General features: G+C 35.1%; 3 protein-coding genes across 6 annotated transcripts; 2 read left to right on the top strand and 1 right to left on the bottom strand.

Moving 5' to 3' along the window:
- Positions 1-4,002: 4,002 nt before the first annotated feature.
- Positions 4,003-13,246, top strand: LOC132626268 (receptor-like protein EIX2). 4 transcript variants are annotated; one of them, XM_060341074.1, is made up of 6 exons: positions 4,003-6,789; positions 9,955-10,063; positions 11,140-11,307; positions 11,741-11,833; positions 12,563-12,652; positions 12,819-13,246. In XM_060341074.1, exon 1 carries the CDS (start codon positions 4,899-4,901, stop codon positions 6,774-6,776), a length of 1,878 nt encoding a protein of 625 aa, XP_060197057.1. In that variant the 5' UTR covers positions 4,003-4,898; the 3' UTR covers positions 6,777-6,789; positions 9,955-10,063; positions 11,140-11,307; positions 11,741-11,833; positions 12,563-12,652; positions 12,819-13,246. The 4 variants fall into 4 exon arrangements, with proteins under 4 accessions (XP_060197057.1, XP_060197056.1, XP_060197055.1 ...); XM_060341073.1 differs by having other exon boundaries at positions 11,071-11,307; XM_060341072.1 differs by lacking the exon at positions 11,140-11,307.
- On the bottom strand, positions 7,296-7,763 carry LOC132628403 (mRNA-decapping enzyme-like protein). The gene has a single exon (XM_060344186.1). It carries the CDS (start codon positions 7,761-7,763, stop codon positions 7,296-7,298), a length of 468 nt encoding a protein of 155 aa, XP_060200169.1.
- Positions 13,247-24,946: 11,700 nt separating the features above from the next.
- LOC132628402 (receptor-like protein EIX2) lies at positions 24,947-26,301 on the top strand. Its single transcript, XM_060344185.1, has 3 exons — positions 24,947-25,046; positions 25,159-25,839; positions 26,141-26,301. Exons 1-3 carry the CDS (start codon positions 24,947-24,949, stop codon positions 26,299-26,301), a joined length of 942 nt encoding a protein of 313 aa, XP_060200168.1.
- The last annotated feature ends 762 nt before the right edge of the window (positions 26,302-27,063 follow it).

The following is a 27,063-nucleotide window of genomic DNA, read 5'->3' as shown; positions in this document are numbered from 1 at the left end:
GTGAATAAGAAAAGTTGCATTAAGAAAAGGAAAAATAATACTATATGACAATTTAGGCAAAGTAATTACGGAAAATAACACTGTATGACAGTTTAGGCAAAGTAATTACCTGGTTTAGCCCTTCACGTCATAAGTGGCATTAGGAATTATTCTGAATAGAAAAGTTGCGAGCAGACTAAACTAAGAGAAAAGACATAAAATCTCCCTTAACTTGTCTTCAAAACTCACTTTAGCAATTTAAGTTTACGGGCGTTTATATACATCCCTAAAAAACTTTCAAGTGAATTTTGTTCATCCCGCCATTACCCAAACCAAGTGAAAGTTGAGTGTTGTTGAACCACTCTCTTTTTGATTGGGCCACGTCATTTAAAAAAATTTCGTCCAAACTAAAACAACAATTATCAAATTAACAAAAACCAACCAGTATACCCTCTTCTCTTCTTCTTCTTCCATGGGACGGAGTTAGTAATAATGGAGTTGGCCGGTTCCGTAAAATCTCGCTGGAGTTAGGTCGTTGATAGAAACAAAAAACCAGAGCACAAGCCAAAGAACCGCCATTGTCCTCCCTTTCATCTCCATCCCCTCTTTGGGTCATTCTTTCCAGTCTCTCTTATCTTTCTTTCTCATTAATAATGAAATTATCACATTCATAGACCTTAGTCAATCCAATCACAATTAGAATTACTCAATCTTCCAATCACCATTCCTATTGAAAATAAGAGTAATTTGCATCTATAAATGGCTAAAATAACATAGGGCAAAAAACATATATGTACATAATAACACAGTATATTTACAGAACATGACGATACTTTTCAGTTTATAAATATATCAATAGATTTGTTACAAAATCTATACGAATCAGATAAATTAAAAAGAAGCAAATAAAACACATTAAATAAGGTATGGAAACTGCTTTGCTTCGTTTATTCACTTTTCTCTCTCCATTCAAAATTAATAGATTTTCTCCAACTTTTGCTTTCTTATTTCATCCACTTTTCTCTCTCCAATCAAAATTAAGAGATATTGTTTCCTAATTTTCTCTAACTTTTACTCAAAAAGTCCATTATAATTGGTAATTTTTATGTACAAAGTTCATACACCAGAAAACATATATGTATAATTTTTGTATGCCATATGTATAACTGTATAAGTTCGTTATAATTTTTATATATGAAATATGTATAAAAATTGCATGTGTATTTTGATTATGATAAAGGCCATATACATGGTATAAAATCTAATCAAACTATGTATAAATTTTGAGAAAATATGTATGATAAATTTGTAATTGATACAAACCAGATTTCATATAAAGTTCATACACAAAAAATAAGCATGTATAAATATTTGTAGGCAATATGTATAACTGTATAAATTCATTATAATTTTTATGTATGAAATATGTATAAAAGTTGTATATATATTTTGATTATGATAAAGTACATATAAATTGTATAAAATCTTATCAAAGTATGTATAGATTATGAGAAAGTATATATGTATAATAAGTTTCTGATTGATACAAACCAGATTTCATACACATATCAATTTTCAGCATTTTTAAAACTAATTCATATCGAATTTATTCGCATTTCATCCACATTGTGCCGTATATACCTAAAAAATGATATATAGTAGAATCCATACACATTTCATACATATATTAGTTTTCAATATTTTTGAAAAGTACAATTTATATAAATTATACAAATTTCAAACACACAATAATCAAACATATTTCAAAATGATACAAACCAATATTTATATAGAATTAATACACATGTCAATAATCAAAAATACTTTATAATATTGGTTTGAAAATTTATACTAGGAGATAAGATAATTTTAGATCTGGAAATGGTGTGAGGGAGAGAGAGAATTTTTTTTAAAAAGATAAAGAAGAAATTGATTGGTAACTATCCTAAAATTAGACTCACATTTAAAATCAGATTTTCTTCCTTAAAAAAAGCCCAAAATTATGGATATCCCATTAAGCCCAAATCCAGTATACTTTATAATTTTATTGATATATTTTATAAATAAGAAAAAGTATCTTTATATTTTGTAATATAAAATCTTAAGTAGTATTATTAGGTTATTTTTCCAATAAGATATCTTAACGTGAACACGAAATGCAAAGAAAGGAAAAAAACAAGCTTTTGGAGACGGCTTTAATGGAGGCTAGCACCAGAAATGTCGGAGAATTCCCGAACAACAAAAACAAATCTATTCCTCATTTTTTTTTTTTTTGCAAATGTGTTTTCAATTTTTTAATGTGGCATCATTTTGGCTCCTAATTTTTCTCAATCACATACAATATGAACTTTTATTGTAATGGTGGGTTGGACATGGCGGAAGAGTGGTTGGTGGAGGCGGGATTGGATATTTTGCTGATGATGGTGGGTTTGAAAAAAATATGGGGAGAAAAAAGAAAAAGAAAAGAATAAGACTAAAAAGTTAAAGAAAAGAGGCCCACAAAAGAATAATTGTAATAAATAGTGCAATATTCGATTAAAATTTGACACGTCTACAATGTTTTACTATATTTTTAACCTTTCACGCGCTTTTAGGAAGGTAAAAGTACACATCAGCTTTTAGGTAGTATATAAATACATTGAGAACATTAATAAGGGTAAAAGTTAAACTGCTAAAGTAGGTTTTGAGGAGGATTTTATGTCTTTTCTCCTAAATTAAACTGGAAATATTAGATAGATGTTGATTTATCAGAAAACTTAATAAATCAATCTTCATATTTCTATTTTGTGGGATATACTTAGCCTGATAAGAAGTTATTTTATTTCTATAATTCTTCCAAAATAGAACGAATATGTATATGTATGTTATGATTAAAAAGTTTTCAAATGTGTAAATTTTATTTCAAAAAATTTAAAGATTTTATGCCGGTCAATTGAAGATAATCCTAGGTAAAAGTTTAGTCAAAGGGGCACGTGGTAGCGAAGAGTATTATTTAAATTATGCCAGTGATCTTAGTAGGGCTAGGTTTCCTTAATTAGTATCCTATAAGTACTATGTAATAGCTAGGTTGTTTTTTCTATGAATGAAAACCTGATCTGATTACCTCTCTACCTACTAATCTCTTATATCAGCAAGGACCCATGGTCTTTGCTGTACGTGTTCTTACCTTTTATAAGTAACATATTGAAGCTCATTTAATCTCCTGTGCTATTTTATTTTTGTAAACATTACAAAGAAGATGGATGTATCATATGATAAGACAAGGTCGATTTTGATATTTTGATTTCAATATTGGCATTTGTATTTACTATTACCACTTTAAAAAGAAATTTAAAAAATAGCAATGTTGTCTAACTGATTTGATATTAGCTGAAACAACTTGCTAAACACTCATATCTACATGACGAATTTAGAGTTTAGGCTACCAACCAATAAGTACATCAATTAATTCTGCACACACTTCTCCTAAAACCCTCTGTCTAGTATGTAAGTAAAATAACTTACAAAGACATGGAAACTTAGACAAACGTAGCGAATCTACTTTGCTTATCTCTCCAACCGAACACACTACGCGGTACATTTGCCAGTGTAATATAATTATGAAATTTATGTATTTGAAAACTAGATAAAAAGTATTACTAAGTCTGCATAATTAATACTAACTCACAATATATGAAAAAGTCAGAGAAAATTGTAGTCAAAGAAAGAGTTGTTTGACTCCCCAAATAATAAAACACTCATATAAATTGGGACGGAAGAAGTATATATTAAATTAAAAATTAATTGTATAAGAATCCGTAAACTTCAAATCCTGGATCCGCCTGTGTTGGGGGCCGTGTTTTTATTACTGCAAAGTTTACAAGGACAACTTTATCAATGTGGACACTAGATAAAGTTGTGGAGAAGACTTGGTGGTCCTCTCCACTTAATCAACACGTCTTCGAATCAACCAGTCCACACATACATGCATATCTTTCTAAACTAAGCATTAATTTTCAACTATTATATAGTTCTTAATATTTATATATACATATTGTCTGGCCTAGTTAAAAAAAAAAAAAAACCAAGCAAGCAGCTACTTGACTCACATACTTTTCAATTCCTAGTCTAAAACATTGCACTTTCCACACCATGAAAGTGTTAGCAATAACACTATGGGTTCTCTTGTTTTTTTATTTTGACAAACACCAAGTTTGTTGTTTGTGTACGCATTTGCAGAGAAAGTGAGCAACGAGCGTAGGAGAGCTTGAAGAAAGAAGTAGATGATCCCATAGATCTTCTCTCTTCTTGGGTTGTCGGAAAAGATTGTTGTGAATGGGATGGGGTCGTGTGCAACAATCTGAATCGTCATGTGATTGAGCTACACATAATTAGTGATAGGGCAGATTGGGAAGAATCGAGCTATATACGGATCAATAGCCTTGAGTGACTGCCAAGTCTTTTGAGTCTTGAGCACTTGGAGATGCGTTATGTGGATCTCAGCAATGCAACTAATTGGCTACAGGTCATTAACATGCTTCCTTCTCTGGTTGATCTTCGTTTATTCAATTGTGGTCTTCATCATATAACACCTCTACTTCATCACAATTTTTCTTCACTTGAAACCCTCGATCTTTCCCGGAACAACTTTAATTCTCCTGTTCCCAATTGGGTTTTCAACCTCGCCAGTCTCGTTTCTCTTAATTTGAGTGAGAGTAGCTTTACTGGCCCGTTTCCTGACGGTCCAGTTAACTTGACTTCTCTCACAACCTTCAGCGCTTCTTTTAACTCTTTCAATTGTCTTTTACCCACATGGTTGTTTGATCTAAGTAATCTTGAATATATTGATCTCGGGGGGGGGAGGGGGTGGACTTGAAGGTGCAATACCGAGTAAGAGCGAAAACATAACAAAACTTAAATATCTCGATCTTTATAATAATATGCTTTCTGGAAAGTTACCAAATTTAATTGGAAAGCTAAAGAAATTAGAATATCTTGGTCTCTCAGCTAATCTATTTGATGGGGAAGTATCTGAATTATTCAACGGTAGGAGTAATTTCTTTAAAGCAGAAATGGGAAATAGTTCTTCTCTGAGTCATTTGTATCTAGACAACAATAAACTCACTGGAACTCTTCCAAAAAGTCTTGGTCAACTTTCAGTGCTAGAAGAATTTTCCATCAGTCACAATAGGTTGGAAGGTGTTGTAACAGAAAGTCATTTCTCTGAATTAACCCAATTGCGGGTATTCGTTGCATCTGGAAATAATCTAACTTTAAAAGTGAGTGAAAATTGGATTCCACCTTTTCAAGCCATGTACATTTACATAGCCGGCTGGAATATAGGCCCTCTGTTTCCCATGTGGCTTCAAACTCAGAAGATGATAACGCAAGTTGACATATCAGATGGTGGAATACAAGGTGAGGTTCCAACTTGGTTTTGGAACTTGTCTTCTCAAATTAAACTTCTCAATCTTTCTCACAACCAATTTGTTGGTGAGGTTCCAATCATCTCAACACCTGCTTGGTCAGTTGGAAACGGAGATGGTCATTGGTTAATATACTTGGGTTCCAACAAATTTAGTGGGCCACTACCGTTAATTTCAACCAATGTAACTGAGCTAGATCTCTCGAACAATTCTTTTTCAAAAGGTTTATCTAACTTTTTGTGTGAAGGAAAAAATGAATCTTATAAATTGGAGATCTTAATCCTCGGGGAAATCTATTTATCAGAAGAAATTCCTGATTGTTGGATAAATTGGCCAAATTTGAGAGTTTTAATCTTGAGGGACAATAACTTGATTGGAGGCATACCAAGATCCATGAAGGTTTTGAGTAATTTGCAATCCTTGGACTTCCGAAGAAATAGACTTAATGGTCCATTTCCTTCATCCTTAGGAAACTGCAAAAAACTGCATAAAATAGATTTAGCTGAGAATGAGTTTGTTGGGAAATTACCTTCTTGGTTGGGATTGAGGTTTCCAACCTTGGTAGTCCTTATCCTTCCGTCCAATAAATTCAATGGTGAATTGCCTCAAGAACTTTGTCACCTCAAAGATCTTCAGATCTTAGACCTTGCAAACAATACATTCATTGGAATCATACCAAGGTGTATTAGCAATTTTAGTGCAATGGTCAAAGAAAAAACGGAAGTGGAAGATTTTGAGTTAAATTATTCCTATTATCCGGGAGATCTGATAGAGAGTGCAATGGTGATGACTAAAGGCAACATGTATCAGTATGACACCATTTTGGTGTTGTTTGCAAGTATGGATATGTCTAGCAATTATCTTTCTGGACATATTCCTATAAGTCTAACACGTCTTGAAGGATTAAGATCATTTAATTTTTCCAAAAATAACCTAACTGGTGGGATTCCAAATGGTATTGGCGACATGAAAACATTGGAATCTATTGATCTTTCAGAAAATCAACTTTATGGTCAAATCCCACAAAGCTTTTCGAGTTTGTTCACTTTGAGCTACTTGAATCTATCTGATAACAATTTATCAGGTATGATACCATTGAGCACTCAACTTCAAAGCTTTGATCCCACTAGTTTTCAAGGAAACAATCTCTGCGGGCTTCCACTCTTGGTGAACTGCAGTTCAGGTGGTAAAACTCCAAATCTTGAGTATGAAGAAGATGAGAATGACAAAGATGAAGTGGATTGGTTCTACATTTCAATGGCAATAGGATTTGCACTAAGCTTTTGGGGTGTATGTGGTTCATTGCTTTTTAAGAGATCATGGAGACATGCTTATTTTCGTTTCTTAGACCGTAGCTGGGAATGGTTGCTTGCAAAGGCTCCGATATGTTGAGAGATATGACTAAGTATTCTACTATTCTCAAAAATTAGTTTATATGCTTAAACTTCTCTTTAATAAATAATGTACAACTTTGTTATTATGTTGTTTCATTTTGTGTTCAAAGCTCACGATAGAACAACTATTAAGGAGCTTTTGTAATCCAATATCAGGTTTTTCAATTTAATAGAATTAGCAAGAATCGGGGTAATCAATAACTTGATTAGCTTAACAGGAAGTTCAATAAGTTTGAAAAACGAATTCTTATCATTCAATTTTCAGAATTAAGCCAACAGATTCAATAGTTTCCCTCAGTCTCTCTCTCTCTACAGATATTTTGAAACAAAATAATTTTTTAGATTTAAGATTTTCTCAGAGTATTATAGATTCGCCAATATTCATCCTGGTTGATTTGGATTCGTCCTGTCCAGCTAATCAACTAGCTACACCAACAAAACTAAAACCGAACCCTCCAATATTTAGTTTCTAACAATTTGCAGACTCCATAACTAGTTTGCAGTACTACAAAGAAAATTATTCAGAAAGGAAAGCAAGAAATTGAAGTCCATATAACCTTGGCAAGTCCCTATTAACTTTGTCCCTGAATCTCAGACCCCGTTGTTTGGGGTAGGAGTGAGATGGAGGCGGATTGGGAGGAGGAAATGGCTGAAGCAAAGGAGCTCCGTAAGGGCATTGTAGATTCCCAGGGGGATGAAGTGGAGGAGCAGTTGGCACAGATGAAGAATCAGGTGGTATCAGTGGAGAACAGGAAGGAGGAGGACCAAAGAATGATGATGGCTTCACTAGATTTGAAGACCTTTTGGTATCTGGTTCAGGAGCATCAACAAGGGTAGGAATCAAAGTGGAAGATGTAGAAAGAGAAGGAGATGGTGCAGAAGAGGGAGGTACCGCAACAGGAGGAAGAGGAGGAGGTAGGACTACTGCAGATGCGTCGTACGACTGTCCCTGAACTGCAGCATTTGGACCACTTCCAATTCTCATAGCATTATGCAAAATGAGATGCTAAAAATTTCAGTCACGTTAACAATGTGTGTAACAAGAACATCATAGAAACAAAATTTTCATCTCTAACATGGTACTAGTCTAGAAGTATCTCCAGTTAAGTTACTTACATGATCCCGATATAGAAGGATGGAATAATCCATCGAATGAGTCAGATATTACTTCTTTGAAATAGTACGGAATCTCAGTTGGTCCCAATGGATTACATAACGTTTTGAAATGTCACATGAGAATTCTTAAAAGTACCATATGGTTAATTAACATATTGTATGCATATTGTACAAAGATGTCACTAATACTTTTGCAGGACTGCCTGTTATAAGAATTAATAATCCCAAAGAAAAGGTTAATGACAGAAAGTACTTGGATCTTCCAAAGGAACTCACATATGGATTAGACATTATTTTTTGTAAGATAAACACTGCATAACAGCCACATTATATATGTGTGTGGTGTGTGTGGGGGGGGGGGGGGGGGGGGAGGGGGAGGAAGGGAAAGTAGAAGGAAAGAAAGGGCATACACTGAAGAAATTCACAAAGGAACAATCATCTGGGGCAGTGTAAAGGCCCGTTCGACACTACTTACACTTCACTAAAAGCATCCGTTCACCTCAAATACTAACATTATCCTGCTCACCTAAGGTGATACTATGATAACTTTCTTATTTCACAATTCCGCTGTCAAAATCATTTTGCGCACTTAGATTTTGATCATATCTATGAGCATCTACTATAATTTTTAACAGTATTTCTAACTCAACTCAACTGTTCGACCCCTGAGAACTCAAACAGTATCTCATTGACCAGGTTCTTTAGGATGGTATCGATTTAAAGTTATTATGCTATCTCTCAGTCACACTGCAGTTCAAGATTCTAGCAAACAGAGGGAAGACCAAAAAATTTTTAAGTGCCAAGCTTAACTACTATATTTGAGACGTAAATCAACGCCAAACTGTTTATAACTAAAATACATTAACATTCGAAGAGAATCTATCATTTCAATCAATAAACATATTTTGATCGTTATAAATAGAACTGAAATACCTCTTGTTTGATGGTAATTTGAACTTGGTAGGCACCTTAGAATAAGCACTCAGAATCCTGTTCAGCGTGAGATTTGCATTCAGCGTACAGTTTAGTCATAATCACTGATCTCATTGACAATATTCATGGATTTGTGCATATGCAGTGGTTGCTTGGGTGCTATTTGTGCAATTGTAGTAACTTAGTGGTCATCCGCCCCCTGACCCCTTCTTTTTTGCCCGTAAAACATCTTTGTCTTTGGGACTAATAATATGTTTGAGCTTTGTGAAATGCTCAGTTTTACCTTATTGAAATGACACTTCAATTCAAAAGAAAATGAACCACAGAAAAAAGGCTACTATGCAGCATCTTTCACCTAGAGTTCGGGAGGAAATTCACATCTGATCTTATCGGAGAGCGACATCTCCATACTCCTTTTTAACCACCCTCTCTATTACCATGTACATGAATAGATTGACCTTGATGGAGGAATCTGGAAAGAGAATACTAATCGCATTTCCTTCCTCCAAAAAGCACCCCCAGTCAACCTGCTCATCCCTGTTATGCTCAAATAACACTCCTTCACCTACTCTCCCCCATGTTGGCTTATAATTTCAAACAGTTCTCTGGGACTAGGAAAAAAGTTGACTTAATAGTGAATATAATTAATTTTTCAGGCTTCCTTTCCAGATTTAATCTGCAAAGTAGCCTTGGAAGTCTTTGGATTTGGATGAAGAATGTTCCATGAAGTTAAGGAAATGGAAATCTTTCGTCATGTTTCCTTGTCACTTAGTAACTAGAAATGCGTTTACGATTTTTTATGCATCATTAATCTATAATTTTGTCATGGATAGAAGTTAAACCCTCACTGATGTAATTTGCATAGAAGTTTTTGACAGTTTCAGTTTCTGTTGTGTAACCAGCTGGAGAGCTTGTTCTAAGCTATTTTATTGACTACTATGTGACAGTCATGTTCTGTAGACTACAGATTACGCCTCCCACTTAAACTTGAATGCTCTCTCTGTTAAATAGCTTGTTCTTACTGGTTGCTAAAGCAATCAGATATACCCATCTTTACTTGTTTAATTGTCTTTATATGCAATGTTTAGTCTTTTTACTGTGCTAAAGCTACTAAACGGTGTTGGTAGCCTGGAAGCATGAACAGTTTTCAAGGATGAAAGTCACAGCAGCAACACTTTCTGAACTTTCTGCTGCACCTGAATTACTGGAAAGCACGGGAGGTCTGGCTGATAGCAGGTAGAGATTAGCGCCTCTTTTGTCTGTTCTCTCTTTTTTTTTTTTTTTTTTTTTGAGAAATAAAGGTTGTGGCCTAGCTTCTAATACCTCTTTGTACTATTTATAAAACTTCTCTGACGGCCATTTGTTGAATATCTGGTTTCCTGCGTAGACAGTTTACCAGTGAAGCCTCAAATCATTTTTTGTCTAATTAAGCCATTACGTAGACAGCTTGTTGCTAAAAGTCTAGCTTTAAGGACTGACTTTAGTCTACCTCTTTTCCCTTGGAGTACAAATTTTTTGTTTAAGCCATTGCACCGCTGATTTCATGAATTGATAAAACCTTATATTTCCAATGATGACATTGTCTTCTATATGAGAAATAAACAATGACAGCAGAACAGTGAATCTAAGAAAGGAAGACGAGCTTTTTGGCCTCTTATAGGTCTTGTCATGCATGCTCCTTTTGAGACCTAGTTGATTCTCATAAATTGGGACAGAGTACTATTTACCTTTTTTTTAAGCTGAGGGAGTATTATTTACCTTATAAGAAAAGGGTTGAATTTTGAGTAGTTCTGTCAGAGTGTCAGTATATTATTTGAGATTTCTGGAGAATGATTTTAGGAAAGATTTATTTATTTGGAGTATTATTTACCTTATAAGAAAAGGGTTGAATTTTGAGTAGTTCTGTCAGAGTGTCAGTATACTATTTGAGACTTCTGGAGAATGATTTTATGAAAGATTTATTTATTCTCCTCATTACATTGCTTAGTCCAATTGTCAATGACAAATTATGATTAGGGAAACACGTATGTATCTTCTGTAGAATTTTTTTTCTTTGGGGTGGGGGACTATATATCAGAGCCCATTTGCATTTGTATATGTAGGATTTTGTTTTGCCTGTCTTTTGTTATAGAGAGCAGATAATTACTTCTGCAGAATCACTAATCGAGTGATTCTGCTGGTTCAGAGTTTTAGATAATCAAAGCGTTTTTTGTATATTGCTTTCTTTCTCCTTTATTCTGCAGCTTCGTGTGACTCAAATTTTGGTAGACTTCCTTTGCAAGTGTGTCTTCAACAAATTTCTTTATACACAGAGACACATTTACAGCCAGAAGCAGAAAAGCATAAACATATTTGCAGATGATAGTAGTTTAGCTGTCAATCCTTCCTACATAAGGTCTTAGATAGACCTTTTATCTACAACACCTCGAGTGGCACCTTTTCTTTCAAAAAACGACCAGCTTATTAAGGCACTAGAGAAGGTATTTTAGATGCATGCTATGTTTAAATATTCTGAGTAATTAATTGTTTATATTTTTTCCTTATAAATATCCTCATAATGTCTTGGTGTGTATAATATAATGGACATCTTTGTGTATATCACTATCCCTTGTCATAATGGCTTGGCTAGGTCATTTTGCTTTGGCAATTAATGTTTTAAAAGAGAGCAGAATGGAAATTTAATTTTACCTATTAGGCTATTACTTGGTTACGGACTAGCTGGTCCATCAGTTTTATGCACATCTTTAACCTGTAATGGTGTTCCATGCTACTGGTGAACATGGAGTTGTTTGGTTGGACCAAATTAGCTCTTCAGGCTTTCTTTTGAGCACCGACATACTTCAATTTGAGCTCCTTAAGGTATCTGTGCCTTTAGTTTCTTGTTTTGACCAACATGTGCTTTTAATACTTCAGGAATTAGCTGATCATACTGTAGAGGTGAATGTTCAGCATGAGACTCAAGATGGAACGTTCACTTTTTTTACGATTAAGTTGCATATATATCAGGTGTGTAAATAACTCCATCCCATCTGTTATCCTTGCCCGTGGTTCCTAACATCACGCAAATAATAGTATAATTCTGTAGAAGTTTGAAATACAAGTATCTGCTTAAATGTAATGTGAAGACTTTTTTGTATAGTCTTAACTCGATCAATATCCCCACGAGCTGCCTATATAAATATATTCATCACAGCTCTCATACATTAAGATGTTCAAAATAACCAACTACATATAGATAAGCCTGTAAAATACAACAAGATTACTAAACCAGGCCTTACCATGAGATCTCTTCAGCTGGCATGCAGAAAGACAAGGGAATGTAGGAACAGTTGTGAAGTTTGGTTTTAGTGGAGCCAGTTGTTACAGTAGTACACGCATGTTCGAATAGTTCACTCTATATTTTCAGACATGAAAAATTTATTATATGGACAGAAGGGGTCGTACCATATCTCATGGGTGATGAATATGAGAATTTCCGACCACTTATTTTCATCAAAAAAAAAAAAAAAAAAGTATCTCTGACCACTGTGATTTCAACATTTCAGACCTATTTTGTAACTAAAGTTTTCCTCTTTCACTGCTTTCTGATTTAAGCTTGAGTGGCCCATTACTTTTGTTTTAAGCCAATATTTATAGTCATATTGTCAACTGCATTTGCTTGTTAATTACCTGCAGTTAAATCTTTCTCCATTTATTTACTTGTGCAATTAACTGCTTAAAATGTTCTTTTTGCAGGTTGCCAGCGTGACATTCGACCTGCTTTTGTTGTTGGTTCTAGGATCATACTTGATTACACTTTTCAGTTTTCTTTTTATCACCACCAGGGTATGTCTTCTGGTTTGCAATCCTGATTCCCTTATTTTGGTTTACGAATTCTACCGTTCCCAAACACTACTAATTTATACCAAACTGAGACTAAGACATCCTTGATTTGTCTACCTATCAAAATATAGTGAACTTATCTAACCAATCTGATGGTATTGTTCGACAGGGTCTTGACGATCTTATTAGTCTATTCCGTCGTCACACATCACGGAAAGTAAAAACTGCTTGATTCCTGAAACAAGACATTCTGCATCAGCCGCTTGTGAATCAAGAAGCAGGCGTTACTTTTTGTAACCTTAAGGAAGCTCCTCTTAGCCAAGTTGTTTCCTATTGATCAATGGTTCAGTGTGTCGTAGTCTAAACGTTTAGCACTTGATGGAAAAGTTCCACATATTTTGCTTTGGTTGGTATCCCGTAGTCATTTTTTTACTGAGATAAGAATGTAATTCTTGCAGCCGGCCTTTCTCATAGAATTATGAGTTCTAAACTTGTAATCGAGCTGACGCAAGGCGTCAATTTTGACGGATCGAGTGTATTTATGTTCCAAGAAAGATGCAGCAGGAATTCTGCTTTGTTAGAGAATCTTTTCAAATACCAGTAAGTTCATGTTAGAGTTCACTTACAAAAGTAGATTATTTGTAGTAATTGTCTTGCTTTCAAATGGCTGCTGCCATGTTCAAAGTTTACATATTGCATACTGAAAGGCCATATTTCAAATCAAAACAGCAAAACAAGTAAACAGGTGAACTAGTTTGTCCCATACCCTAATACTATCCCAACTCAATCTTATATTACTACGATGTCATGCCGATGTCTTTATTAGGAAATTGAAGTTGTCTTTTGATTACGGGGGTGACAACCGGGCCTTTTAACCAAGAAAGTTCACTGGGATAGCTCAGACGAATCACAATGAAAACATACTCGCCCTGTTATAGCAGGGCAACCAACCCCTTTCAACATCTCTCATAATGCATTTCACCCTTAGCTGCAACTCATACATTGGTTCTTCAACAACGGGGACTTTGAGAGCAGAGTACGGTTGACTAAAAAAAGAAATAGAAGTGTGACACGATGATTTTTACGTGGGAATCACCTGGCTCGCATGGGCGATAAAACCATGACCTACCTTTACTCGTTAACAAATTCTACAAATAGAATTTAGGGATGATTTCATCATGATACAACCCATAAATATATATTGCAACATAAGGACCCAAATATAACATTGCAAGATTTTTTTTTTTAAAAGGAGGTTTGTAATCTCTGTTCGTACACCAACAACAAAAACAACATACCCAGTAGAATCCCACAATGTGGGGTCTGGGGAGGGTAGAGTGTACCAGACCTTACTCCCACCTTGAAAGGTAGGGAGGCTGTTTCCAAAAGACCCTTTGCTCAAGAGAGAACAAGACAAAAGGTCAGATAGGGACAAGCATATCAAAACAATATGAAAACAAGAATTAAAGCGAGAAAGTCATGATAAAGTAGTCTAGAAAGAAAGGAACAGTAACTACCGTAGATAAATAAGATAATCGAAGTGCAAGACCCAACTAATATATGCAGAGATCAAATGACAATACACGAATGAGCAAAACTACAACTACTAGGACGAGAGAAAAAGCGAGACTGCCTCCTAGCCTTCTATTCTAATCTGGGTCCTCCACAACCTCCTATCTAAGATCATATCCTCGGTAAGCTGAAAATGCACCATGTCCTGTCTAATACCTCCCCCCAATACTTCTTTGGCCTACCTCTACCTCTCCGGAGTCCGTCCAAAGCCAACCTCTCACACCTCCGCACTGGGGCATCTGTATCTCTTCTCTTCACATGCCCAAATCATCTCAGCCTCGCTTCCCGGATCTTGTCCTCCACCGATACCACTCCCACCATATCCCGGATATCTTCATTCATAATCTTATCCCTCCTAGTGTGCCCACACATCCACCGCAGCATTCGCATTTCCACGACTTTCATCTTCTGAACGTGAGAGTTCTTGACTGACCAACACTCTGCCCCGTACAACAAAGTCGGTATAATCTCTGTTCGTACACCACTAATTAAAAATTAACTAAACACAAGACGCCATAATCCTAACAGATATGAGTTTTCCATTTCCATTTTCTTTTCCTACTAAAAATTCTACCTTTTTCTAATCCCTTTATCAGTCTCCAAAAAATTCGTCCATATTCACCATAAAAAAAGTCTCCAATCCTTGGATTCCCATTTCCATTACATGCCAATTGTTTTTAATAATATGCACAATTATACACGCTGATATAGATTTATACAATATATATAGACTTGTATATCAAATATTTAAATGATGTATCTCAATAGTATAAAGGTGTATAAACAAGGATAATACACATTTCCAGGAGAAAATACCTTTTAGTCACCATTACACCTCAATTTCAACATTAAATTTACCATATTGAAAAAACAAAGAAGAAGAAGAAGAAGAAGAAGAAGAAGAAGAAGAAGAAGAAGAAGAAGAAGAAGAAGAAGAAAAAGAAGAAGAAGAAGAAGAAGAAGAAAATGTGAGAAATCCACCAAATACCTGTAAACAATGCATCAATATTGTATAATAATGTATAAGAGGTGTTTATATACCTATATACACTATTGTGCAATATTACACTAGTGAATCCTATCAATGGAGCTGCACAGGTTCTTCTTCTTCCTCGAGCCTCTTCTGAAATTTAACTCAAATTCTGCTCAAAATCACTTCAAATTACTATAAGTTTTCAATTCCTCTTGGTGTTTCCAATTAATAGGAACAACATCCCCATGATGTTTCCAAGCAAACCCAATAATAATTATGTCGAAATTAATCTCAAATTTCATATCGGTGAACATTCCATCGAAGTCAAGCAAAATCTTCGTTCCTATACTGATAAAAGAAGAACTCTTACACCAAAGTTGAACATAAATTGTGAATATACACTTATTTATAATTTTGTACAGCAATGTTGTATAATTGTGTTCACCACACCCAGTATACAACATTATACACATACTATAATCTTGTATTGATGTATTATATTGTATATGAAATCTGTGTTTCACCTTCAACTTTCTTTTTCAACTAGTATAATTCCCAAAGCTAACGTTAATCAAACTCAATCAACCTAGCACTCTATATTCAAGTTGCTACAAGCTTTCCCAATAATTTTTAGCTTCACCCAAACAATTTTTCCAATATTAATCAACATTGGTGAAATTTAATAAATAGGACGAGGCCCCGAATTCTTCTTCTTCCTTGAGCCTCTTTTGAAAATTTAACTCAAATCTATTCCAAATCACTTCAAATTTAAGTTTTCAACTCCTCTTGATGTTTCCAGTCAATTGGAACAACACCCAATCCAAATTCTAGACAACTAACAAATTTGAAACAACCTAATTTCAAAAATCGAAGCTTCAATCGGCCTTCAATGGTGGACTTGTATTCTTCAAGTTTCAATCTACAGTATTTGGAGATATATATATATATATATATATATATATATATAAACTGAAGCAGTAAAATTGGGGAGAAGAAGAAGAAGAAGAAGAAGAAAACAATTAAAACAGTAGAGAAAATAAAGGGGTTTGACGATGAAGAGAAAAGATACGATTAAATTTAATGGACTAACAGATACAAAGTAATTTTAAGATTATGTAGAAAGTGGGCCATTCCAGGAAAAAACCTCCAATATGGGCCCAATTTTGGTTTAATTGGGCCCCAATTAATATACAATATTACGCAAAAGTACAACCCTCAACACTACATTACACCTACATAGCCAAGTTTTTAAGTTTTCAGTCGCATTGCCCAGTATTTTCTTATAAAGTGTTCAAATGTAACGACCCGTTTTGTTGTTACGGACTTTTCTTAATCAATTCCCAAATCACACTCGGGATTTTCGGGTTCAATGGTTCGTCCCAGCGAAAGTCGGGCCGCGCTGGCGAGCCCGCCATTGCGGTACTTCATCCGCTTCAGCGGAAGGTGATATTTTTAAGTCAATCCGCCCCAGCGGAAAAATTCTCTACTGGAGAGAGGTCGCGCCAGTGAGCCTCATTCCTCCCCGCAGGAATCGCTGAGCCTAACCTCGTATTTAATGCTTCATCTCGCGATTGGACCCTCATTTTCAGCCTTTACACTTATGAAGCTGGTTAGGAGGCACATCTAAAATGACTTCATTGTCATTGGAGAAGGTAAACCTCAAACTACACCTTATGTATCATCATCCTTGTGATTACATTTCTTTATTTCTAGTATTTAGGAGCCCTTGGGGATTTAGGAAAGAACTCTTGGGAGTAATAAACCCTAGCTATCGACATGGTTTCTTCAATAAATAAAATGGTGGTTAAACATTTTAAGTAGGATTCACCTTAGGGGAAAACACTCCTCACTATTCTCAAATCATTATCTAGATTTCCTAATTGGGTAAAGGAAGGGTCTTTCTTGAAATTAGGGGTTTTTGTTAATAAAGGAAGTATGAGTTATTTGGATTTAGATTACCATGTCAATAGAGCCCTTAATCAAGGAAAACTTAGTAAACCTTTTTAAAAGGGGAAAATTCTGAATTCTATTCTTGTGGGCTCGGGGAAATTCTTACATGTTCTAGAATCTTTCTAGAGTCGTATTAAATAGATATTCTTAGCGCATTGCTTAATCTAAACTTGCATTCCTAGCCCCTCTCGTCGCGGTAAACTCTGGGGATAGAAGATGAAGTTCAAGAAGGATGTTTGTGGCACCTACTAGGCCTCAAGGTAGGTAACGACTTACTTGAGTTAGACTACAGTTTTTATTTCACATGTAATTAGTAGAGATTGATGGAGAAAGCACACTTAGGTATTCAGATACGATGTTAGGATGGAAACTCTAGGTTGGTACTATTTATGTGAGGCTTGTCACTATTCTGTGTCGTTTAGGCTTGTAGTTATGTTGTATGAGGAGTTTGTGGCTTTTACATGAGATTTGATATACGAGTTAGGGATATAATCGATGAACTTGATGTACTATTACTCTCTTATTAGACTTCAGTTAGTGAGGCATATGTAGGAGTTAGTCATTGTTGGAGAGATCGTGTTAAGCCTTCGGGTATGAAGTCGGGATGGACATTCTTAGATTGGTATTGTTGTTGACACTTTGTGGGCTTGTCGCCTTGTTACTATGATTTGGATTGTTGTCATGATTGTTATGTTGGGCTTGTCACCTTTTTTACTATGTTGTGCTACGTAGAACATTCATATCTCACTTATCTTGTACTTATCGGAAGGGGAAAGAATAGTGATCTAGTTGTGAATTGTGACTAGTGTTGTGAAAAGGCACAATGAGCTCTTGACTGTGATTCATACTTGCATTGATATCATGCATGACATTCATACTCATTTGCATGGTACCTTGATATGGATCATGATATGGCACTGATGATGGAAGTGAGAAAGGAAACGCCTGAGATTGATATGGAAAGAATGATTACATACAGTAATATGGAAGTCATCTCTGGGCTGTGTGCGGAGTGACTGGTACATGGACTTCGTGGGTCCTCTATGGGTCATGACTATTGAGACGTGGAGGATTTCCATCCGTAGCATGTATGTACGTTGACAGACAGTATGGGCATTGCACATCATCTCACTTCATTGCATTTGCATAAGAAATCATTACTCATTTACTTATATGGTTGATTTTAGTCATGGTATTGATGTTAGTTGAGTCGCTTATGGGGTCGTTGATTCGTGATTTCCTTCTTGTCTGTCTTGGTTGTGTTGTGCCTCTTAAACGATGTTTAGTTAGAATAAATAGAAGTCCATGGAAGGAAATGGATGTAATAAGGACTAGAAGCAGTGGCCAAGAAGGTGAAAATAACATAGTTAGATTTCTCTGTCCTACTTTATAATCGATATAAGGTAAGTGGTGCGGGCATCCACTTAGTAGAATTACCGGAATTGAGGAATAGAAGGTTGTACTTAGGCTCTCGATTGACATTAAGGCTATAGAGGAACCAATGGTCGCAGATCTTATTCTAAACTTGCCTATTAGTTGTGTCGATTGCCTACTCATTCTTATCTATTAACTTCTATTTATTATATGTGTTCCTAATCGTTATTGGCCTATGATGCTTATCAGTACGTGTGTATACTGATACTACTTTTGCTATACCTTTTTTGGGTGTAGAGCTGTTGCAGGATAAGATCGAGATCCATATAGTCTCTGAAGAACTCATGATGTCCACTCTAGAGCTTCCTGTTGATTCTCATCCTAGACAGAAGCTACAATTATTTCTTTGAGTTTATTTTTCTTGAGTTGATGGTTATAGAAGCTAGTGTACGCGTCTAGACTAGGTTTTGGAAAAAATTGTTGTTAAATAAAGGATGCATTTGAGTATTCATGTTTCTCTTAAAGTAATGTTTTAAATGAACGGTCAATGAAATTTCTTAAGTTATTTTATTTAAGTAGTCCTTGGGAAAGGGTTCGCCTACCGGGTGGGATTGGTAGGTGCCCGCATAGCCCGTGAAATAAGGCGTGACATCAAAAATCCAGTATACAATATTATACACCCATTTTTACAACATTATACAAAACTCTAATTTTCTTTCTCACAACAATGTTTTAAAACTCGATGTACAACATTATACACCAGTGAACAAATATTTTATCAAATTATAAGAGGTGTTTATACATCCATATACACTATTATACAATATAGAGGTGTTTCTATATCCATATACACTATTATGCAATATTATACACTATTATACAACACTCACTTGTCTTCTTCCCTGCGCCTCTTCTGAAATTTAACTCGAATCTACTACATATTTCTTCAAATTTAACTCGAATCTACTACATATTTCTTCAAATTTAAGCTTTGAACTCCTCTTAACATTTTAGAATCAATTGGAACAACACTCAATCAAATAACGAACAAACTTGAAAAACCCACATTTAACTTAAATCTACTCCAAAGTAGTTCACGTTTAAGTCTTGAACTCCTGTAAAACTTGTAACCAGTTGGGGGATCTGGCCTCGTTTGATTTAGTAGCTCTATGGTGATGGAGCCTGAAAGAAAATGGGAAAGGGGACAATGGTCAAAAACAAGACAATGAGTGAAGGAGGCACTTCTTCTGTGGGCCAATTTGCACAAGATTTTAAAAGGACAATTTACATAAATAACTACCTTTTAGGTGCAATTAACCATCCAAAACTACCTTTTTCATATTTATAATTTGTAGCTACCATTAGACATTTTCGCTGTATTTGATTGTATTTGAATACACTGTTCAGTTGTATCCAACCCTAAATGATGTCACATGTATTGCAATGTATTCGTGTTGCCGCGAAGTTGAATGTATTCATTGTATTTGAATGTATTTCAAAAAAAAATAAAAAAAATACATTGTGTACATTCAAATTACATATGAAGCCAAATACATTCAGATACAAGACAAGAAGTAAATACATTCAGATACAAGACAAGAAGCCAAATACAAATGAGATACAAGACATATGAGCCAAATACATATGACATACATATGACGAAATACACTCAGATACACTCATACAAAGGAGAAGAAGTTGTGAAAAATATGTAAGAAAAATAATGTGTTCGGCTGGGTTCAAACCTGCGCGGGCAGAGACAACACCTAATAACCACTCTAGCACAGCCGCTTGATGTTGTATCATGTAGCTACGAAATGAAAATGTAGCTACGAAATGTAACTATTGCAAATAGTAGTTATTATCCATAATTACCTCTTAAAAGAAGTTACACTACGTAATTTTTCCACTTTAAAATATAAGTCAATTTTGATAGCATTGTTATTTCAGTTGTATTTACGCGCAATTAAATATTTATTTAACCAACAACATGCAAAAAAAAAAAAAAAAAACACTAAATACGTTAACCATAATTTGAAGGAGTTGAGTAATTGTTGGAGATTATTACATATAAAGACACCAATTAGAATTAATCTTAATTAACAAATGAGCGACTTACCTTCCATTTGACAATTTAAACATCCTACATGATAAATTTATAACCACAAGATTCAAAGGACATTTTAGTACATTATACACATCTTTAATTTAGGACCACAAGATTCAAAAGTCTCTTTATTTCTTAAACTTCGTGTCTAGTCAAACTATGACACTTAAATTGGGACGAGGGGAGTAATTCACAATATATGAAAAGAATTGCAGAAAACCGTAGTAAAAAAAAAGAGTTGTTTGACTCCTCAAAGAGTAAAACCCTCACATAAATTGAGATGGAGGGAGTACATATCAAATTTAAAATTGGATAAGAATCCGTAAACTTCACGTCTTGGATACACCTCTATTGAGGCCGTTTTTACTATAGCAAAGTTTATAGGGAAACCATCACTAATTGCCCCCAAATACAAAATATTTACCCGCCCATGCTCCCTCCCAAACTGTTTTTGCTTCTACCCCCACCGGCTGAAAATATTTACCCGGCATACCCCTCAGTCAAATCTCTTCCTCTCCGTGATACCTTCGCAGTATATTTATATACCATGATGGTATCATGGAGGACTAAGAGAAGGACTGAAACAGTCCTCCATGACACCATCTCAGTATATTTATATACCATGAATGGTATCATGGTCCTGAGGAGTGTCTCATTGAAGGACTCAAGCAGTCGTTCATGATACCATCACGGTATATATATCATAGAGGTTTTTTTTGGAAAAAAGTGTGTCATTTTTTATAAATGAACATGATCATTCATAATACCGTCTCGGTATATTTATATACCATGATGGTATCATGGAGGACTAAGAGAAGGACTAAAGCATGTTCCATGATACCATCATGGTATATAAATATACTGAGATAGTATCATGGAGGACTAAGAGAAGGGCTGAAGCATCTTCCATGATACCATCTCAGTATATTTATATACCATGTTGCTATCATAACTGGAGGGCATTTCGGGTAAATATTTTTAATTTTTTCTGGGGTATGAGCAGGTAATGTTTTATTTGAGGGGCATCCATGATCTTTCCCCAAGTTTATAAGGACACGTTTATCAATATGGGACACTAAATAATGTTGTGGGGAAGACTCGCTAGAGTCCGTTGGACTTAATCAACACGTCTTGGAGTCAATCAGTCAACATCTACATCTATCATCTTTCTAAAACTAAGCATTAATCTTCAACTATTGTACAGTTCTTAATATCCATATATACATATTGACTGGTCTAGCAAAAATATAAGACAAGCAGCTACTTGACACACATACTTTTCAATTCCTAGTCTAATACATTTTACATTAATCGTGAAAGTGTTAGCAATAATACTGTGGGTTCTCTTGTTTATTATTTTGACAAACATTTTTGCCCTATTTTTTATAGTGGGCTTTTAGAGCATCCGTTATGAGTGGACTCTAATTCCCATCAGATAAAATAACTTTTTTTTTCAAAAAATCAATAAAATATAATGCTACATAAAATAAAATGAGGAGAGTTATAACTAATCAAATAGCGAACAAAATTTCCATTCTAACTACTACTTATATTTAAATATAAGTGGATAATAACAGGCCAATTGTACGTGAAGAATAGGACATCAGAGTTCTTTCATCAAACCGAATTGAAGTATGAGTGTGACATCTAAATGAAGCTATTAGAGGGATGGATGGGCCAAGAAACTTCGCATAAAAACTACACCTTGGCGTATTAAGTGGGTTTGCTACTTTTAGCGTACTTTTTTTTGGTTGAGAAAACTAGTCAATTTGACAGCTCAAGTAAACTAAAATATTATTCTTAACCTAACTCATAAAATACTATCAATTTTCTTAATTTTTTAACAAATGGCTAATGATTCCTTCTTTTTGCCTCGTGCTTCTCTTCGTTTGTTTACTCTGCTTACCCCTCCAACCAAGGCCACGATACTGTACATTTGCCCGTGCAATATAATGATATTGGGGATCGTTAATACTGATGACTGTCACAAGAAATCCCCTAATCTAAGCAAAATATATTCTATACTATGAAAAGAGAAAATACAAAAATCTAACAGTTGTAATTAGGTGTCTGGTAAATGTTAATATATCTTTGACTGCTTAGTATTCCTACATAGGCTAAGTTTAGCATGAAAATTTAATATTTTTGTAATTGGATTTGTTTCTAGTGGGGTCTTGTTTGAACAGATGGGGTACCTCTCACATTATTCCACAAATTATGTCCCGCGCCTTTAAAAAATTTAGGGAAAACATCACTAATTTCTCCCCAGCCCAAACTATTTTCGCTTCTACCCAGCCCAGCCCAAACTAATTACCGACGTGTCCCCTCGCCCAAACCCCTTCCTCCATGATATCATCGGAGTATATTCATATATCATGATGGTATGATGGAGGACTAAGAGAAGAACTGAAGTAGTTCTTCATGATAACATCTCACTATATTTATATACCACGATGGTACCATGGTCCTGAGGAGTGTCTCATTAAAGGACTGAAGCAGTCCTCCATGATACTACCACAATATATGTATATAAGACGATGATATAGAGATTTTTTTTAGAAAGGTGTCTATTTTTAAATAAATGAACATTATCATTCATAATACCCTCTTAGTATATTTATATACCATGATGGTATCATGGAGGACTAAGAGAAGGACTGAAGCAATCTTCGATGATACCATCTCAATATATTTATATACCATGTTGGTATCATAATTTGGGGCATCTCAGATAAATAGTTTTAATTTTTTCTGGGGGTATGAAAGTAACGGAGATATGGGTGGGTAATTAGGAGGCACGCGCGTTCTTTCCCCAAATTTATGTGCAGATAAATTCGATTTTAAAAGGCAAAAGTTAAAGACCAGCCCATTAGAAGGGATAAAATTAACGACCAGCCCCATTTGAAGGGCAAACTGTCAATTACTTCATATGGGCGGTGTACAGGCATGACCCAAGCAGAGACTCTTGATAAAGTTGTCGGGAACACTTGGAGTCCTCTTGACTAATTAATTGATATATATAGTTTAAAAGGAAGAGAAAAAAAAAACTCTTCAAAATCAAAAAGTCTTCGAGTCAAACTGTCAATTCTACAGGTCTTAATGTCTATATATACATATTGCCTAGCTTAGCCAAAAGTATAAGCAATCAACTACTTGACACGCATACTTGTCAATTCCTAGTCTAAAACCTTATACATCAATCATGAAAGTTTTAGCAATAACACTGTGGGTTCTTTTGTTCTTTATTTTGACAAACACCAAGTTTGTTGTTTGTGTAGGCATTTGCAGAGAAACCTTGCAACGAGCGTTGGAGAGCTTGAATAAAGAAGTAGATGTTCCCTCTTCTTGGGTTGTTGGAAAGATTGTTGCGAATGGGAAGGGGTCTTGTGCAACAATCTAACTCGTCATGTGATTGAGCTACACATAATTAGTGATTGGGAAGAATCGAGCTATATACGGATCAATAGCCTTGAGTGGCTGCCAAGTCTTTTGAGTCTTGAGCACTTGGAGATGTATTATGTGGATCTTTGCAAAGCAATTAACTGGCTACAGGTCATTAACATGCTTCCTTCTCTTGTTGATCTTAGTTTATCCCTTTGTACACTTAATCATATACAACCTCTACTTCAGCACAATTTTTCTTCACTTGAAACCCTCGATCTTTCCTGGAACAACTTTAGTTCTCCTGTTCCCAAATGGGTTTTCAACCTCGCCTGTCTCGTTTCTTTTGATTTGAGTTATAGTAAGTTTACCGGTCCGTTTCCTGACGGTCCAGTTAACTTGACTTCTCTCACAACATTCAGCGCTTCTTATAACTCTTTCAATTGTCTTTACCCAGATGGTTGTTTGATCTAAGTAATCTTGAAGATCTTTACCTTAGTTCTAGTGGTATTGAAGGTGCGATACCGAATAAGAGCGAAAACATAACAAAACTTAAAATCTCGGTCTTTCTGATAATAAGCTTTCTGGAAAAGTTACCAAAACTTAATTGGAAAGTTAAAGAAATTAGAATATCTTGAACTCTCAGATAATCTATTTGATGGGGAAGTATTTGAATTATTCAACGGTAGGAGTAATTTCTTTAAAGCGGAAATGGGAAATAGTTCCTCTTTGAGGTATTTGAGACTAGAAAACAATAAACTCACCAGCACTCTTCCAAAAAGTCTTGGCCAACTTTCACATCTATAACAATACGTTGGAAGGTGTTGTAACAGAAAGTCATTTCTCTGAATTAACACATCTAAAGGACTTCACTACATATGGAAATAATCTAACTCTAAAAGTGAGTGAAAATTGGATTCCACCTTTTCAAGCCACGTACATGGAAATAGGCGGCTGGAATATAGGCCCTCTGTTTCCTATGTGGCTTCAAACTCAGAAGATGATAACGCAAGTTGACATATCAGGTGGTGGAATACAAGGTGAGGTTCCAACTTGGTTTTGGAACTTAGTCTTCTCAAACTCGATATCTCAATCTTTCTCACAACCAATTTGTTGGTGAGGTTCCAATCATCTCAACACCTTCTTGGTTAGTTGGAAATGAAGATGCTCCTTGGTTAATGTACTTGGGTTCCAACAAATTTAGCGGGCCACTACCGTTGATTTCAACCACTGTAGCTGAGCTAGATCTTTCGAACAATTCTTTTTCGAAAGGTTTATCTCACTTTTTGTGTGAAGCAAAAAATGGATCTTATAAATTGGAGATCTTAAACCTCGGGGGAAACTATTTATCAGAAGAAATTCCTGATTGTTGGATGAATTGGCTAGGGTTGACAGTTTTAATCATGAGGGACAATAACTTGATTGGAGGCATACCAAGATCCATGAAGGTTTTGACTGATTTGCGATCCTTGGACTTCCGAAGAAATAGACATAATGGTCCATTTTCTTCATCCTCGGAAAACTGCACAAAACTGAATAAAATAGATTTAGCTGAGAATGGGTTTGTTGGACAATTACCAGCTTGGTTGGGAATGAGGTTTCCAATCTTGATAGCCCTTATCCTTCGGTCCAATAAATTCGATGGTGAATTTCCTCAAGAACTTTGTCACCTCAAAGATCTTCAGATCTTAGACCTCGCAAACAATACATTCGGTAGGATCATACCGAGGTGTATTAGCAATTTCAGTGCAATGGTCAAAGGAAAAAAGGTATTGGATGATGATATGTACTTGTATGGTTATTATTATCAGACGCCTGAGAGAGAGTGTAGCGGTGATGACTAAAGGCAACATGTACCAGTATGACACCATTTTGGCGTTGTTTACATGTATGGGTATGTCTAGCAATAATCTTTCTGCAGATATTTCTATAAGTCTAACATGTCTTGCAGGATTAAGATCATTTAATTTTTCAAAAAATGATCTAACTGGTAGGATTCCAAATGGCATTGGCGACATGAAAGCATAGGAATCTGTTGATCTTTCAAAAAATCAACTTTATGGTCAAATCCCACAAAGCTTTTCGAGTTTGTCCACTTTGAGCTACTTGAATCTATTTGATAATAATTTATCAGGTATGATACCGTTGAGCACTCAACTTCAAAGCTTTGATCCCATGAGTTTGCAAGGAAACAAATTTTACGGGCTTCCACTCGTAGTGAACTGCAATTTAGGTGGTCCAGTTCCTAATGTTGAGTATGATGAAGATGAGAGTGACAAAAATGAAGTGGATTGATTATACATTTCAATGGCAATAGAATTTGCACTAAGCTTTTGGGGTGTAAGTGGTTCATTGCTTTTCAAGAGATCATGGAGATATGCTTATTTTCGTTTCTTAGACCGTAGCTAAGAAATGATGCTTGCAAAGGCTCTGATATGTTGATAGATATGACTAAGGATTTTACGATTCTCAAAAATTAGTTTGTATGCTTACACTTCTCTTCAATAAATAATTTACAACTTTGTTATCAAGTTGTTTCATTTTGTGTTCAAAACTCACGATGGAACAATTGTTAAGGAGTTTTGTAATACAATATCAGTTTTTCCATTTTAATAGAATTAGCAAGAATCGGGGTGATCAACAACTTGATTAGCTTAACAGGAAGTTCAATAAGTTTGAAAAAACAATTTTCAGAATTAAGCTAACGGATTCAATGGTGTCCCTCGATCTCCCTCTCAACCGATATTTTTGAAACAAAACAATTTTTCAAATTTAAGACTTTCTGAGAGTATTATAGATTCACCAATATTTGTCCTGGTTGATTTAATTGTGTTTGAATGACCTACTAAGGAAATAAAATACTTCTTATGCGAAGGAACTTCATTTCAAAGTTTGAAACTTTTTAACGGACAAACAAAATGAGAGAAGGAAATATTACAAAATGAGAGAAGGAAATATTTAAGTCAAATCAAATGTTTATTTCTTAAATTCTTGCAGTAAATTTTGTATATTAGAAAGCTACATAAATAAGTATTCCCTTTATCTCAATTTAAGCAA

This window comes from Lycium barbarum, chromosome 2 (genome assembly GCF_019175385.1).
Source record: "Lycium barbarum isolate Lr01 chromosome 2, ASM1917538v2, whole genome shotgun sequence".
Taxonomy (NCBI): Eukaryota; Viridiplantae; Streptophyta; class Magnoliopsida; order Solanales; family Solanaceae; genus Lycium; species Lycium barbarum.
The sequence above is the reverse complement of the archived record's forward strand: the minus strand, read 5'-3'. Positions and strand labels throughout refer to the sequence as shown.